Raw genomic sequence first — 17,068 nt, 5'->3', positions numbered from 1 at the left:
TATGTAGATGAGTGAAAGAGACTAGATAAAAGAGGTGAAAGAGGTGTATGCGTGTGTATGTGTGTGTGTGGACCATTAAATAAAAGTGGAGACGTGGGTATTTTGGCAAGAGTGGTGTCATACAAGAGACAAAGAGAGTCTCCATCTCTAGAGAGAAATACCCAATAAAAGACAAAAGCATTTAAAACCTCCACAAAAGGGCAAAAACTTGACCCTAACAACACATTAGGAGCACATTAGAAAGCATTAAACAACCACTAAACCAAAATTTAAAGTGGTCAAGTTGACCAAATGAACTTAAAGAAGTGGGATGGGCGATTAGCAAAAAACTAATCTGTCCATCCCTTAGGACCCTTACAAACCAAAAAGCAAACCCAAATTTGAAAGAGATGCTCCAAAGTCAACACACCAACCAATCAAAGAATTTGAAAGAAAAACACATGTGAAAAATGACCCTTACGGAACCAAAAAGCAAACCCAAATTTGAAAGAGATGCTCCAAAATCAACACACCAACCAATCAAAGAATTTGAAAGAAAAACACATGTGAAAAATGCTAGAAATTATTTTTACTTTTGAAAGCGTTGAACCTTCACTAAGGCTACGTACAAACCCATTCTCCTCCACTTCCTTCACAACCATCTGTAAGCTCGGCAATGGCAGTCATCAACGAAATCCAACAAGACTCCTCTGCATCTCTTCCACCGTCCTCAACTGCTCCTCAATGCCATAGCTTGTGAGTGCTTTCTCAACTTAACGCTTCTAGCTCCTTTCTCCTCTTTATCGTCATCTCTTGAAATGTGCATTTTGTTCGCAACACACGACATTAGAGCTGCCTTACCCATCGACGCGTCTGCAAGCTCCCACTGGTGAGACGACACAAGGGCTTAACAGCGACGAATCGTTTTATTTCCTGTCGCACTTTAGCGTCTCCTCAGCGAGGAATGTTTTACTTCCTCTCGCATTTTACGGTCTCGTCAGCCCTGGGTGCTTTATGCCTCTTCAGTCAATGGTAGAAATGCTCTCAATGAGTGTGTGGCGTTATTTGATTCAGGGAATCTAAATCTTTAGGACTTCCCGACACAATCTTTCTGAGTCATAGCGGGGCTGACAAGGAGTTCGTCAAGGAGTTGCACCACGCTCTGAAGAAGAGAGATTACGAAGTGGATCCCTTTTTTGATATGGAGAGCCTCCCCAAAGCAGAGATCGTTACAATGAAAAACATTCTGGAAGTTGCAAGGGAGTGCCGACTTGCCATTATCGTTGTATCAGAGGCTTTCTTCACCGTTACGAAAAACCCAATGTTGGAGCTTGCAGTTTGTGTGGATTCTCAGCGGCGACTTCTTCCTTTGTTCTATGGGTTGACCGTTCCTGAGTTCAAGGATAAGAAGAGGCGTGATGGATGGCTTCGGACATGGAAAAAATGGGAGCAGAACCAAGAGGACTCCTCCTTGGAAGATGACCTCAAAGTAAACATTGCTAAATGGGAGAGGGCTTTGAAAATTATCGGTGACATCAACGGAGTAGAGCTAATCAGGGGCATACAAAGTCAAAGTGCTTATATTGAATCCATCCTCAGTCATGTAATGAAGGTGGTTCCTCTTGGCATTCCCTGTGACGATTCTGATATTCAAGGCAAGGAAAGGCTTTGTGAGGTGAGATTTCCGAAAATGCCTTTTAGTATGTAGCTTCTAATTTGCAATAGCTTTTTACATGAAAGAATCTGAAATGCATGATGTTCTCGTATGGGTTTCAGGAGGTTGACCGCATGTTTTCATTTCCTCTTTCGGATGGAACATCACCCCGAATCTTGGGGTTGTATGGTATGAGTGGCTTGGGAAAGAGTACTTTATGTACAGCTCTTCTGAATTTCTACAGGCTCAAATATTTCGGCAGAGCATGTCACATTGAATTTGAAAGCGGGCAGCCTCAAAGCAGGAAAGAGATGATTCTAAAGCTGATAAAGAAGGTTTTAAGAGCGCTAACAGACATATCACCAGAGCTTGCAGAGCGTGTGACTGATGAGCATGAGGTAGGTTATGTCTGAAAATTTCATGATTTACTGCTGTTCTTCCAGAGTTTGAGATCACGTAGTTTTTGATTTATAAATGGTCTTGCAGGGACGATACATGCTGAAAAAGCATATGGGGAAGAACGAAGTTTTCCTAGCTATTGATAATGTGGCCATGGAATCTGTAAAAGAAGCTCAATTATTTTTGGAAGGGGGTTTTCACACCGGAAGCAAAGTGCTTGTCGTTGGACGTAGCCTGGACATCCTCAAAGTGGTACTGAGGGGGTATGCAGGAAAGTCGGCAATAGAAATTGTACCTACATTGACGGAGGATGAAGCCATCGCACTTTTTATGCAAAGCCTTGGCTATCGTTTTGAGTCCCCCGAGGTGCATAAAGGCCTCTTCAGGTATTGTGTACATGTATGCTATTTTCACGACTATGTTTGCCACTATCATCCTCTGGCGTTGATCGCATTAGCTTCAGTTCTAGGAGAGGAGAGTCCTGAGGATTGGGAGAGATTTGTAACAAGGTTAGGGTCCAAAGGGATCTGCAACGCACTTCCAGAGGAGCAGGTGTTCAAAATTCTACGTGTGAGCTATGATGGATTGAATGACAAGGAAAAACAGATTTTCATGGACATAGCTTTGTTCATTCCTTCTTCATCTACTCCAAATTATGCAAATCCAAATGATGCAAAGTGGAATTGGCTTGACTTGGTACACGGAGCAGACGAAGTGACTACAAGCGTGAGTACTGGTCTTTGCCTTTAGTCAGTTGTAAAGCTGTAAGTCATGTTCTGGTTTGCTAGACCATCAAAAAGTCGTTCTTCTTGCAATTCGTATTTTCGTCGTCGGAGTGTATTTTGAGAGGGTAGCGAATCATTTGTGGGCGCAGGTGAAAATCCTGAGGAAAAGATCACTGTTGATGAACGGGAACTCGGGTTCTTTGAGAATGCATGACTTGTACAGAGAGATGGCGCGACGGTTGGGCAAAGAAGCGAAAGGCAAGTCATTCTTTCTGGAAAGAGAAAACATCGATAGAGAGGTGCCGATGGAAGTGAAAGTCCGCATAGAAAGTCTGGGTTTTGCAGAGTGTGTGTGGGAGAATCGTTCAAGAATCCTAGACGCTTCTTCATATCCTCAACTCAGGGTCCTAAAGCTGACGGGAAACCAAGATCTGGTGAAAGTAAAGATAGGGGAGCAAAATTGGAGCTTGAAGAGCCTGGAAGTGAAATCCGATGATGAGAAAGTTCTAGTGTCAGTGGAAGGGTTGAAGAATTGCGGTGTCTTAAGCGGTGCATTTTTGAAGAACTGTGTTTTGAGAGATGGAAGATGGTTGGGGTGTTGGGACAACAGTGGGACAGCAAGTCTGGCGGCTTTACGATTTTTGACGCTGGAAGGAAAGCACAATATTCCTTTTTCTGAGCTGCAAACCTGCAAGGACCTTGAACGTCTTATGTACTCGGGGAAAGAGGCAGTTGCAGATTGGAGCTGGGTGTGGGGGTTGAGCCGGAGTATCTTAGGAAAAAGGAAGAGTGTTGGGGTGGCACATCTGAGCAAACTCAAGAAGCTGCAATTAAGTGATGTGAGGGATGTAGAGAGATTGGAAGGGCTGGGGTTTCTGTGGAGCCTAGAGACGCTGGAGATCGTGCATTGCACGGAATTGAGAGCCGTGGAGGGGTTGGAGAAGTTGGAGAATTTGAGGGAGCTCAAGGTGTTTTATTGTGATGAGTTGCAGAAGATTTACGAAGGAGGTGCGAGGCTGCAAAGTGATGAATTTGCCAAAAATGTGGGGAGGTTGGAAAAGATGGAAGTGTGGGGATGTAGGAGGTTGGAGGAGATTCACGGGACTGATCTCATGAGGTCTTTAAATAGCCTTGATGTGTCAAAGGCCGTTGTTACTTGCACCGATGCTAAGATCCTGGACGCAATCTTGTACGAGAGCACCCACTTAACATTTTTGTCTCTTCCCTTTGGGGACGCGTGGCAGCCAGACTTTAGCAGATTAACCACCACTCTCTCTTTTTTATGGTTACGAGGCTTGCAACATCCATCCCAACTACAAAAACTCTTGAATGAGTATCCCCATCTACCACATCTTCACCACCTTTTCATAATCGTAAGCAAGATTCCACCTCTCGACCTTCTAAGAATGCTCAGTCTTTTTCGCGCATCGCCATGGGTGCTCACGGACGCCATAGTAGAGGAGTTGAACCGAAACAGTGACGACATTTTCTCTACGGTCCGTCATCCCTTCTATTCAGCCCTTTTGCAGAATAAGCCTCTCAAATTCTTTAAGGCCTTAACACACGATTGCTCACAAGCGGTTGGTTTGGACTGTGTGCGCAATGCAGGGCTTTTGGAAGGATGTCTCCCATTTTCTCCTTGACCCACAACACGCAGAGGTTTTCATGGAGCTCTCTTGCAACCTAACACTGCTAGACTATAAGGCTTTCTTACTCAAACTTGTTAGAAGGTCAAGGAATGAATGCCTTTCAAAGCAAGTCCTCCATCATCTCTTCTCATCCTGCAAACAAGCTCGACCCATATCTAATTTTCAAGCATGGAGGGACCGTTATCGACGACTGAATTATGAAGAATTCAAAAATTGTGATTATGAATTCGAATCACAAGTTAGGGTGATGCTTTCTAGTGGAGTATTTTTTGGAGAAAATGTTGTTTAGTACCGAATATTTAATTACAGGTTAGGGGATGTTTCCTAGTGAAATATTCTTGGCAATTTTTGTTATTTAGTACCAAATAATATATCTACCACAAAAGTATATTATCTAAATTTGATTCCAAGTCTCTAACTTTATTCTCTTTTCTTCTCTAGGTCTTTTTCCTATTCTTTCTCTAAGTTTTAGCTTTGATTTCTCTTTGTTGCTTAGTTTGCATTATCTATGCTTAGCAATTTCCAAGTTTCTAAGCTTAACTTATTTTAACAATGTAAGAGTTTTTTAAAGTATTTTGAGTTTCAATTTACATGCATGCATAAACCCTAGGAAAAACTCTTTCATATGCATATTAGATCCCGTTATTCCTTAAATATGAATTCAAGCTCCCTTGAAATACCAGTAAGACCTAAATATACACATGGTAAACCCTTGAATATTGCATGTTAACACACTTAGTTCTCTATTTTTTTTTAAAATTGACCCTAAATTGTTTCTAGTGAAAGTTAGAGATGTTAGACTCTTGAATTGAAAGGCTTCTCCGTTTTTTGGCTTCAAGGTAGGCCCATGAACAAGCCAAGGACTTTAGGATTTAGACTCTTGGAGTACTTGGTTAATCCTAAATCCCTTTGAATATAATACTTTCTTAAAGAGGGTTTATTTGGTTTAAGCTATAATTCTTCTCTTTCTCTCATGTTTCCTTAACTTTGATTCTCATGCTTGTCTCTAGTTTCTTTTATTAAGAATGGTGTAATTGCGCGATTCTAAGGACTATTCTTTTATGAAGAATGGTGTAAATTGCACTATTCTAAGGAGGACTAGAAGGGCAAAGGGAATACCTAACCCAATTGTAGGGGTAAAGATGTATAGATTCTTCGTTTATAATACAAGTAGTGTGCAGTCACCTATTGTGTGTATTCTCTCTTGGTATTAGAGCCCATAGTTTCTTGTGCTTGGATCCTGGTGTATTCTCTCTCTCCTACTTTCTCAAATTGTTATCAGAGCTCATAGTTTCTTGTGCTTGGATCCTTTGTGTAGTAATTCTTATACTCATCTTTTTTTTAAAAAGCTTATTGTATTATGTCTCAAAAGACAAGGTATGACCATGTCAAGTGCCCTTTACACGCACCTCTTCTATCCCACTCACCTCTTCAACACCTAGACCTTGCGGTGGCTCTTTGGCTCATCTCTACCTTAGAACTATCCTAAGATGTATTGAAGCTCCTGCGAGCCCCCCTCCCTCCCTCCCGCAGCCTCTACCTCCCTACCCTCCTTCGACTACTCCCTCGCCCTCGCCTCACCCGCTCGCCCTCGCCGCTCACCCCTCACCCCTCGCCTCATCCTGCCTCCACGCCCTCACCCCTCGCCCTCCGTCCCTCGCCCCTCGCCTCACCTCTTGCCTCGCCCCTCGCCCTCACCCCCCCGCCCCTCGCCTCGCCCTTCACCTCGCCCCTCCGCCCGCCCCTTGCCTCGCCCCTCGCCTCGCCCCTCCGCCTCGCCTCGCCCCTCGCCCGCCCCCGCCCCTCGCCTCGCCCCTCGCCCCCCTGCCCCTCGCCCCTCTGCCCTTCCACCCCACCCCTTGCCTTTCACCTCCCCCTAGTGACGCTAGTTTTTCCAGGACTTGCTACTGAGTTGCGGCCGATAGTTAGGGACCTGGGTTCCCACTTTGGCTGGGTGATGCATGACACTTTCGTCGACGCGGTTACTGCGGCAGGAGATCCCCGAGTCCGTGTGGCTGTGGCAGACCCTGCGACTCTCCCTACAGTGATTGAGATCATGACAGATGCTGGCAGCATTACTCAGAGCATGGTAGTCACAGGACAGCCAGGACAGTGTCTGAGGTGTCACGGCTTTGGGCACCTGGCTGCTACTTGTCCACGATTCTCCAGCTCCTCTCGGCCCCCCCCACCCCCCCCCTTGGCCCCCTCCTCCCCCCTCCGGGCAGCCACGTCAGGAGGAGCAGAGGCAGCCGGAGTCCAGTCCAGAGGTGGTTGGCGGCTGGACCGAGGTCAGAAGGAAAAGAGGAAAGAATAAGAAGATTTCTGACAAAGGCAAGGAGGCAGAGGTTACCCAACCTGCAGCAGCGCCTCAGAGACCTGACAGGCAGTCGCCTCAGGGTCCTGGGAGAGCTTCTTCTTCGACTGTAGCCCGCCCTCCGCTGCCTCAGGTTCCCCTCTCTTCCGCTCCCCAGCCCCCTTCCACTCAGCCCCAGCCCCTTTCCCAGTCGCAGCCCCCTCTTCCCGACCCGCAGCATCAGCCCCCGCCTCTTCCTCTTCAGCCCCCTCCTCCTCCTACTCAGCCCCAGTCCCAGTTTCAGCCCTAGCCCCCCTCCCCCGCCTCTCTCCGCTCTCCTACAGTGTCAGCTGCACCGATGGTTCCTCAGCCGCGGGTAGCCCCCATTCCCCCTCCTCCGCCCTCCCCCGTTAGTCGCTTCCATGGAGTCTGAGTTGCCTACCCCTCACAGCCTCCTTCCCCTTCCCCACCCCAGGCAGGGCACCCCGAGTCTACACCACCCCTGGAGCAGTCTTCCCTCTCTGCTAGCCCGACCCCTTCAGTTGCAGACTCTGGCGGGCCTCAGCTTCAGGAGAGAGAGCTTCCTCGCGACTTCTACAGATCTGGTCCCTGGGATTACTTGGATGTGGCCGACCTTGGGACCTTCCCTGCTTGCCTCGACATCAGTATCTTCCTGCTCCGTAAAGGGGCAGATGGGAAGATCGCAGCCTTGGCCCCGAGGGAGGCCCCGAGGGATGGTCCTAGCTTTGCTTTCACTTTTCTCAGCGACGGCACCGAGACTTGGACAGACGACTCGGTCTGGGAGGCTCTCAGAGAGCAGACGCATGCTCAGGTTTGTTCCTGGATAGGCCCGTCGGGTGGACAGCTTCTTGAGACTTAGTGGTCCGAGGGTGACGTGCGCCTGCGGTGGCGTTGCGCCGCCAAGCGCTTCAGATTGATTGTGATCCTCAGGCCCCCTCTGTCGTGGCCCCTTCCCCAGGATGTCAGAGCCTGGACTCCTCAGAAACTCCGAGCCTTCTACGGGATGACTACCTCAGAGATCTCGAGTTGGCTCGAGAAAGCGTTTGTCCATGGCACTAAAGGCCTCACGCATTTGCTAAAAGTTTTGAAGAACGGGCAGGACGACCCCGCCTCCCCCTCCAAACCCTCTCAAAAGCGTCAGCGCCTTCATTCCGAAATGTCAGCTTCTTCCTTGACATCAGCCGCGAGCAGACAGTTGTTCGCAGCCTACCAGCCCTCATCATGAGCTTACACCTTATCTCCTGGAACGTGAACGGGTTTCATTCTTCTGGCACCCGTGGTCCTAGGAAGCTTATCTTGAGACAGGAACTTCAGCCAGCAGTGATTGGTCGCTTGGATATACTCCTGCTCCAAGAGCATGTGGTCTGAGAGATACCAGAGCCAGGGTAGCCTGGCAGACAGTCATTCTTCTGCAGGATGAGGGTGGCTTGGGGGTCATTGATCTTGAGCTTCAGAGTCAGGCCCTGCTGGGCAAGTTAGTTATCCGCGGTTTGACCCCGGGGGGGCAAACGTGGAAGATGTTACTTCAGCAGGGGATCGGTTCTTGCATCCCACGCTGAGGTAGAGAGTGGCTACCGTCCCTCCGGTGGATCTTCACCTCTGCACCGCTCACTCACCCCCGCTCCTCGCTCATTTGTAGCCTTCTCATGGTTTGGAGGCGACTCCGTCTCAGTCTCATACAGTCCCCTCCTAGCTGTCAGGAGGAGATCGACCGCCAGCCGCTCATCTGGAACGATCAGGTCAGAGATGCCTTGGGCCTTCAGCCGGGGGAGAGGTCACATATCATGTGGGACGGTTGGATGCGGGGGCCAGCCCGGTCCCTTCGAGTTTGGAGGGACACTTACAGACACTTGGAGACCGTTGCTCTAGCAGCAGCAGCTAGAGGTGCCTGTGGAGCTCAGGCGAGACGCACAGAGATAGATGGAGCGATTCCTACCGGTTGGTTGGTTCCACCCGAGATTCAGATCCTCATGCCTGGTAATGACCGTTGGCTTGGACAGTTCACCCTCCGTGGCATCCCATTGGTGGTTGTAGGCCAGATGGACGACACCTCTGTTTCCTTCTTCACAGTTTTGGGGGACGGCCGACTCAAGAGAGAGGGTGTGCTGATCGACCCCCTTCTCCCGTGGTAGAGGGTTCGGGTCGTAGGCCTCGTGGGGAAGGTTTGGCGGACCGATCCTAGTATAGAGCAGGATCAGCTGCAGTTATGGCGACTCTAGCTTTGGGAGGGGTGGGCCCTGTCAGAGCTTGATTAGGACCTAGGAGAGTGGAGATGGCCAGAGGTTGTGGCAGGCCAGGGGACGACCCCTTTCTTCGGTTACAGCACCACATTGGGCAGGAGAGTTCTCGGGAGGATGCAGAGCCGCCCGCCCACCCAGCGGCCCAGTTGGTATGCTCAGGGTATCTCCAGGCTATTTTTGCAGGCCTTCTGGAAGGCCTTGTGGGAGAGCTGGCGGCCGCGGAAGATTTCCTACTTCCTTTGGCTACTCGCCCAAAAGGGTCTTCCAGTGGGGAGCTGGTTGCGGCAGGTTGGTCAGGATGGACTTTGTCAGATCTGTCATGAGGACGAGGAGTCACCAAAACACTGCCTGTGGAGCTCCACTCGCTCCCAAGAAGTGTGGAGGTGGACCTTCGGGATCCTTACTCGCACAGCACCGGAGCTAGGTTTGATCACTTGGGGTGCATTTTGCTGGTGCAGCACCACACCTGGCTTTCATCAGTCGAGGCAGGCCTGCAGGTCCCCATGTTCCTCATCACACAGGGGACTTGGGGGCCGCTAGAGGGCATTCCGTTGCACCTGGCAGAGGCTGACACAAGATCTCAGGAGAGGCAGCCAGTCTGGGAGATTATTACCAGCATCGCTGGATGGCACATTTGGACCTCGCGCTGTGTGCAGATCCTCGGGGGCACCTCTCTTTCGACTGCCCAGGTCATGACCGACATCTGGAGTGAGATTATTCACACACTGGAGAAGTAGAGACGTTTCCTCCGTGATTGGGATATGTAGGGCCTCTTCTTCGAGCATACTTCTTAGGGCCTTCAGTGGCGCTATTCACCACCTCTTTGGTTGTTCATTCACACTCCCCTGATCCCTCCGTGAGAGAGAGCTTTCTGTTTCCTTTTGGGCTGCGCCCGATTTGTGAACGCAGCCCTGTCAGCTGCAAAGCTGACCTCATGTATCTTGTTTTCGAAGTAATATAATCAGCACTGTTTTTTCGGGAAAAAAAAAAGTGCCCTTTACACTTGGTTCAACCAGTAAACAAAAGAAGAAGGTGGCTAGAAAATAAATGGTTGTCTTATACTCATCTCTTAGCTTCAAGAGAGAGCTACATGCACGGATACTAAGATCCTAGAGGAAATTTTATACGCACCCAGTTAAAAGCTTTGTTTGTGTTGTGTAGGGGAGGGTGGTAATCAAACTTTAGCAGGTTAACCACGATTTTCTTTCAATTATGCTTAGAGCGCGTGCAACATCCATCAAAACTAAAAAACTCGCGAATGAGTATGCCCATCTAGTATCACATCTTAGCTACCTTTTCATATATGAAAGTAAGATTCCACATCTCGACCTTTTAAGAATGCTTAGTCTTTTTCGTGCATCACCATGGGTGCTTATAGATGCTATAGCAAAGGAGTTAAACGACAAGAGTGAAGACATTTTCACTATGGTCTATCATTCCTTCTATTTAGCTTGTTGCAAAATGACCCTCTCAAATCCTTTAAGGCCTTAATGCACGATTGTTGTTACGAGAATTGGAATTATCCCATTAATTTAATCCTTCAGTATTTAGTTTAGTGAGATCCTGTATTTTTGTCGCGTAGCTAATGCATGTGTGCTCGCTGTTCCGTAGTGATGCATGTGTGCTCCTACATGGTTGGATATACGGCTACGACTGTATGAGTGTGTAGCATTGTGTGCACCACTTACACAATGACGGTATGTGTAGCATCTTTGCACCATCCGTACGATTTTATTCATGTGTAGCATCGGGTGCACCATGAGATGGTATGTGTCGCATGTGTGCACCATTCATCTGTGATTTATTGATTTCGCGTTGCTCTAATACTGAAAGGTTGATTGATTGTGGTGATTAATTCCAAGGTTATATTATGCTTGCAATATTTCATTACTATTGATCGTGTGAATCCAAGGGAAGAGTAATTGATTGGGCGATGGCATCTAGCAAGCATGATTCGCCATATTTTGGGCGCGTAGGTGCAACTCCAGTGATACAGGGATGAATAAGGCTTATGCCTAATTTTTGATATTACAAAAGCTTATGTACATAATTGAATTTTGGAATATTAGTGGCATGGCTAAGTGTATAAACTAAAGTTAGAAAAAGCTTTATTTTTAGAAAAAGCCAGCTATTCTAGAAGGTGGATGGGCTTTTTGTAAAAGGGTGCATGGAGGAAAGCATAGAGGCTTTTGTATGATTTTTTCTCGGAAGCTTTTTTGGGGAAATATACATAAATACATAGGAGGTGGAAGGAGAGCCACTCCTATGGGGGGAGATGGTACCCAGCACGCCTGTTCTGTCTCTTCCGTTTGCGAGTTTTGAGTGTTTGTGCGTATTTTCGAAGAGTGTTGCTGTGGTTTTTCAAGGATTTGCAAGTTTCGTGAGTGTTTTCCGTCGTAGTGGTATCAGACCAGGGTTTGTCGTCCATAGCACGAGAAGCATACGCACCCCGCGTCCTCAAACAAGAAATCGTAGCACGCATCAAATTGTGGACACCACATACAAGAGCGAAGCGAACAGTGCAGAACAGCTCGCAGGCAAGAAAATGTGCAGCGAAGAGGGGAAAAAAATCACAGCAAAAGAAGTCAATCTCACGTAGATAGGTTGAAGCTTGTGAATGCACACTCGTGCCTTAGCTCCTCCAAGCGTACGACAAAGGCGACGATCAAGGCATAGTCCTTGGCATATTTGGCACTGAAGGCACCGTTGGCTGCGCACGAGGAAGCCTTGGGAGATTGCTCTTAAAACTTCTCGGGAGGTCCCCCATCCCGGTACTATTCTAGCTCAAGTTCCCTTAACAATTGGTGACTATCCACTAGATCAAGTCACTTTGTTGCTCTATTCTTTGAAGTTCCTAGTCATAAACATATCCTTCAAGGCAAAAGTGCAAACAAGGGAGCAACCCAACGGATTTTGGAAGAGGAGAATCTTAAAAGCAAGTGTTCACAAGAGCAGGAAGCAGTACAAGTGCTATTTGGACATGAGCTTTGCTTTGTACCTTGCAACGTGGATTCACTTGTTGGAATCGTGTGAGTTCGAGAACCCACAGAGACTATATTCGACAAATAGCCGCTTTCAAAGCTTGGAAACCGAATTGAGATAGGTCTTGTGTTTGTGTGTATTTCCTTTCATAGTGATTTCTTCTTTGCACCGTGCACATAACTATGTCTGGAAGGCGTATTCCATCACAGGTAGGTTATCCTGAAGATCGACATCATGATGAGGATGTGGAAAACGATCACCATCGGTCAAGAAGAAGTTCAACACCGATGACACTTACTGAGGAAGAATGGCGAGAATGCTATCAGCATGAGAAGCAACAACGTCAAGAGATTGAAGATGCTCTACGCCAAGTGATGACAACTTGGAAGCCATCTATATCGATTGAGGACGAGGAACCTATGCATGCATCAAATTCACTAGATGCATGGAAGCATCATGCACGGGACCTTGAGCAAGAACTTGAGTACATGCGCAACATGTGTGACATGCATAAAGCCAACGAAGAACGCGCAAATCGAGTGTTAAAAGAGATGACTGAAGTAACAAAGAAGCATATGAAGGACAGAGATGATGAAAAAAGTAAAAGCAGCAAATCATCAGACACTAGTGATAGTGAGCGTGGAAGAAGCAAGATGAGACATCAAAGGAAGAAGAAGCGACATGTGAAGACTTTACTATGATGACATCATCACACTACTCCTTCACATGAGTCCAGTGATGAAGACCAAGTGGGAAAGGCCATCTTGAAAGCACTCAAACTTCGTGATAAGAAGAAGTCTGGTAAGATTAATCGCAAAACTTTTTCTTTTCCAAAATATGATGGTAAAAGAGATGGACAAGCTTTACTTGCGTAGATTAGTTCTTTCAATCAATACTTTTTGGGAGAGAAGGTAAAACTTACTGCAAGTCACATGACAAGCAATGCACGATTATGGTGGAGTGTGGTTGCCGAGACAGAACGGCTCGTAGGCAAGAAAATGTGCAGCGAAGAGGGGAAAAAAATCACAGCAAAAGAAGTCAATCTCACGTAGACAGGTTGAAGCTTGTGAATGCACACTCGTGCCTTAGCTCCTCCAAGCGTACGACAAAGGCGACGATCAAGGCATAGTCCTTGGCATATCTGGCACTGAAGGCACCGTTGGCTGCACACGAGGAAGCCTTGGGAGATTGCTCCTAAAACTTCCCAGGAGGTCCCCCATCGCGGTACTGTTCTAGCTCAAGTCCCCTTAACAATTGGTGACTATCCACTAGATCAAGTCACTTTGTTGCTCTATTCTTTGAAGTTCCTAGTCATAAACATATCCTTCAAGGAAAAAGTGCAAACAAGGGAGCAACCCAACGGATTTTGGAAGAGGAGAATCTTAAAAGCAAGTGTTCACAAGAGCAGGAGGCAGTCTACAAGTGCTATTTGGACATGAGCTTTGCTTTGTACCTTGCAACGTGGATTTGTTGGAATCGTGTGAGTTCGAGAACCCACAGAGATACTATTCGACAAATAGCCGCTTTCAAAGCTTGGAAACCAAATTGAGATCAGTCTTGTGTTTGTGTGTATTTCCTTTCATAGTGATTTCTTCTTTGCATCGTGCACATAACTATGTCTGGAAGGCATATTCCATCAGAGATAGGTTATCCTGAAGATCGACATCATGATGAGGATGTGGAAAACGATCACCATCGGTCAAGAAGAAGTTCAACACTGATGACGCTTACTGAGGAAGAATGGCGAGAACGCTATCAGCATGAGAAGCAACAACGTCAAGAGATTGAAGATGCTCTATGCCAAATGACGACAACTTGGAAGCCATCTATATCGATTGAGGACGAGGAACCTATGCATGCATCAAATTCACTAGATGCATGGAAGCATCATGCACGGGACCTTGAGCAAGAACTTGAGTACATGCGCAACATGTGCGACATGCATAAAGCCAACGAAGAACGCGCAAATCGAGTGTTAAAAGAGATGACTGAAGTAACAAAGAAGCATATGAAGGACAGAGATGATGAAAAAAGCAAAAGCAGCAAATCATCAGACACCAGTGATAGTGAGCATGGAAGAAGCAAGATGAGACATCAAAGGAAGAAGAAGCGACATGTGAAGACTTTACTACGATGACATCATGACACTACTCCTTCACATGAGTCCAGCGATGAAGACAACGTGGGAAAGGCCATCTTGAAAGCACTCAAGCTTCGTGATAAGAAGAAGTCTGGTAAGATTAATCGCAAAACTTTTTCTTTTCCAAAATATGATGGTAAAAGAGATGGACAAGCTTTACTTGCATAGATTAGTTCTTTCAATCAATACTTTTTGGGAGAGAAGGTAAAACTTACTGCAAGTCACATGACAAGCAATGCACGATTATGGTGGAGTGTGGTTGCCGAGATAGAACGGTTCGTAGGCAAGAAAATGTGCAGCGAAGATGGGAAAAAAATCACAGCAAAAGAAGTCAATCTCACGTAGACAGGTTGAAACTTGTGAATGCACACTCGTGCCTTAGCTCCTCCAAGCGTACGACAAAGGCAACGATCAAGGCATAGTCCTTGGCATATCTGGCACTGAAGGCACCGTTGGCTACGCACGAGGAAGCCTTGGGAGATTGCTCTTAAAACTTCCCGAGAGGTCCCCCATCCCGGTACTGTTCTAGCTCAAGTCCCCTTAACAATTGGTGACTATCCACTAGATCAAGTCACTTTGTTGCTCTATTCTTTGAAGTTCCTAGTCATAAACATATCCTTCAAGGCAAAAGTGCAAACAAGGGAGTAACCCAACAGATTTTGGAAGAGGAGAATCTTAAAAGCAAGTGTTCACAAGAGCAGGAGGCAGTCTACAAGTGCTATTTGGACACGAGCTTTGCTTTGTACCTTGCAACGTGGATTCACTTGTTGGAATCGTGTGAGTTCGAGAACCCACAGAGATACTATTCGACAAATCGCCGCTTTCAAAGCTTGGAAACCGAATTGAGATAAGTCTTGTGTTTGTGTGTATTTCCTTTCATAGTGATTTCTTCTTTGCACCGTGCACATAACTATGTCTGGAAGACGTATTCCATCAGAGATACGTTATCTTGAATATTGACATCAACAATCACCATCGGTCAAGAAGAAGTTCAACATTGATGACACTTACTGAGGAAGAATGGCGAGAACGCTATCAGCATGAGAAGCAACAACGTCAAGAGATTGAAGATGCTCTACGCCAAGTGACGACAACTTGGAAGCCATCTATATCGATTGAGGACGAGGAACCTATGCATGCATCAAATTCACTAGATGCATGGAAGCATCATGCACAGGACCTTGAGCAAGAACTTGAGTACATGCGCAACATGTGGGACACGCATAAAGCCAATGAAGAACATGCAAATCGAGTGTTAAAAGAGATGACTGAAGTAACAAAGAAGCATATGAAGGACAGAGATGATGAAAAAAGTAAAAGTAACAAATCATCAGACACTAGTGAGAGTGAGCGTGGAAGAAGCAAGATGAGACATCAAAGGAAGAAGAAGCAACATGTGAAGACTTTACTACGATGACATCATGACACTACTCCTTCACATGAGTCCAGCGATGAAGACAACGTGGGAAAGGCCATCTTGAAAGCACTCAAGCTTCATGATAAGAACAAGTCTGGTAAGATTAATCGTAAAACTTTTTCTTTTCCAAAATATGATGGTAAAAGAGATGGACAAGCTTTACTTGCGTAGATTAGTTCTTTCAATCAATACTTTTTGGGAGAGAAGGTAAAACTTACTGCAAGTCGCATGACAAGCAATGCACGATTATGGTGGAGTGTGGTTGCCGAAAGCGCTCATGTTCCAAAGACATGGGAAGCATTCAAAGATAAAATCAAGAAGCGGTTCCTACCTACATAGTTTGAAGAGCATACTCGCAAGCAATAGCGAAGATTGAGGCAGTTGGATAATGAGAGTGTGGATGCATACACCGAGAAATATGTTTCCTCTCTACTTCAATTGCAAACTATTGAGAAAGTGTCCCGAAAGGAGCAATGTCGTACCTTTGTTGAGGGTTTATGCCCTACTATTCGTGTTGATGTACGTATGCATCGACCATCTACAGCTTCTGATGCTATGGATTTGGCATTAGAGTCAGAAAGAAAGCAGGGAAGAAGCTTTGCTACTCACACCCCTCGAGCAAAGAAGCATATTTCATACTTCAAGCAGGAGGGTGTAAGAGGTAAAGTTGGTAGATATGATGGTAAGTCTAATTGGAAACCTGCTAAGTCACGTATTAATCGAAGAACCAAAGAACTTGTCACATGTTACGAATGCAAAGAGAAGGGACACTACTCTTATGAATGTCCAAAGAATCCACTTGCTACACACAAGACAGGTACCCAAGCAAAGAATGCTACCAACAACAACAGAGGCAATGGAGGGAGAACCAATGGACGTACCAACGGTAATAATCAGCGCAACAACTCCGCATGGATCAACTACATTGATGATGGATCCCATGATAAATCTTTCAAGCAAGAGGGCGAGGATGAGGACAATGACACTGAAGATGCCGACTACACCCCTTCAGGTAAGTGTTATTCAGGTAAAAGTGCGTCTTATTTTCGTACTTCTTTGTTACATATGACTGCACTATTGCATGAAAAAGAACATAGTGTCTTATTTGATGATGGAAGCACCCATGATTTCATTTCGCAACGTTTAGTTGAAAAGTTAGGGCTCGCAACCATTAAAACAAAATATAAAGTCAAATCATCTTTTCAAGGATCGAATTATAATTTTTTGCAAATGGTTAAGGATCTTGAGGTGACTTTAGGGCCATTAGTTGAGAGCCATGATTTCTTAGTCGCTCCTTTCCATGAGCAAGATCTCATTCTAGGGATGCCCTGGCGCGTCGATCATAATGCCAAACCTGATTATCTTGAACGCACCATTACTTTGACTCAAGGCACTGAGACTATGACTTTAGAATGCGACAAGAATCTTCCCTCTTGGCCTATATTGTCACATACCCAAGCTAAAAGAGCTTTACGCAAACGTGAGAAGACATATGTGGTTATGGTCAATAAGATTGAGGCTAGTCCTGAGACTAAGAAAACTAAGCAAGAGCCTTTGGATCCTTTTCTA

The 17,068-nt window shown here is 46.2% G+C and overlaps 1 protein-coding gene across 2 annotated transcripts; it reads left to right on the top strand.

Annotated features, from left to right (window-relative positions):
- The first annotated feature begins 647 nt into the window (after positions 1–647).
- LOC147887791 (disease resistance protein RPP5-like) lies at positions 648–4,779 on the top strand. Of its 2 annotated transcripts, none has more exons than XM_087393948.1 (6): positions 648–735; positions 1,054–1,654; positions 1,756–2,031; positions 2,120–2,758; positions 2,907–4,253; positions 4,366–4,779. In XM_087393948.1, the coding sequence occupies exons 1-6, from the start codon at positions 656–658 to the stop codon at positions 4,693–4,695; spliced, it is 3,273 nt and encodes a 1,090-aa protein (XP_087250074.1). In that variant the 5' UTR covers positions 648–655; the 3' UTR covers positions 4,696–4,779. The 2 variants fall into 2 exon arrangements, with proteins under 2 accessions (XP_087250074.1, XP_087250075.1); XM_087393949.1 differs by lacking the exon at positions 648–735 and adding an exon at positions 753–868.
- The last annotated feature ends 12,289 nt before the right edge of the window (positions 4,780–17,068 follow it).

Source organism: Dipteris shenzhenensis, chromosome 22, assembly GCF_047967505.1.
Source record: "Dipteris shenzhenensis isolate YYH24624 ecotype China chromosome 22, Dip_SZ_1.0, whole genome shotgun sequence".
NCBI classification, from domain to species: domain Eukaryota; kingdom Viridiplantae; phylum Streptophyta; class Polypodiopsida; order Gleicheniales; family Dipteridaceae; genus Dipteris; species Dipteris shenzhenensis.
The sequence above is the reverse complement of the archived record's forward strand: the minus strand, read 5'-3'. Positions and strand labels throughout refer to the sequence as shown.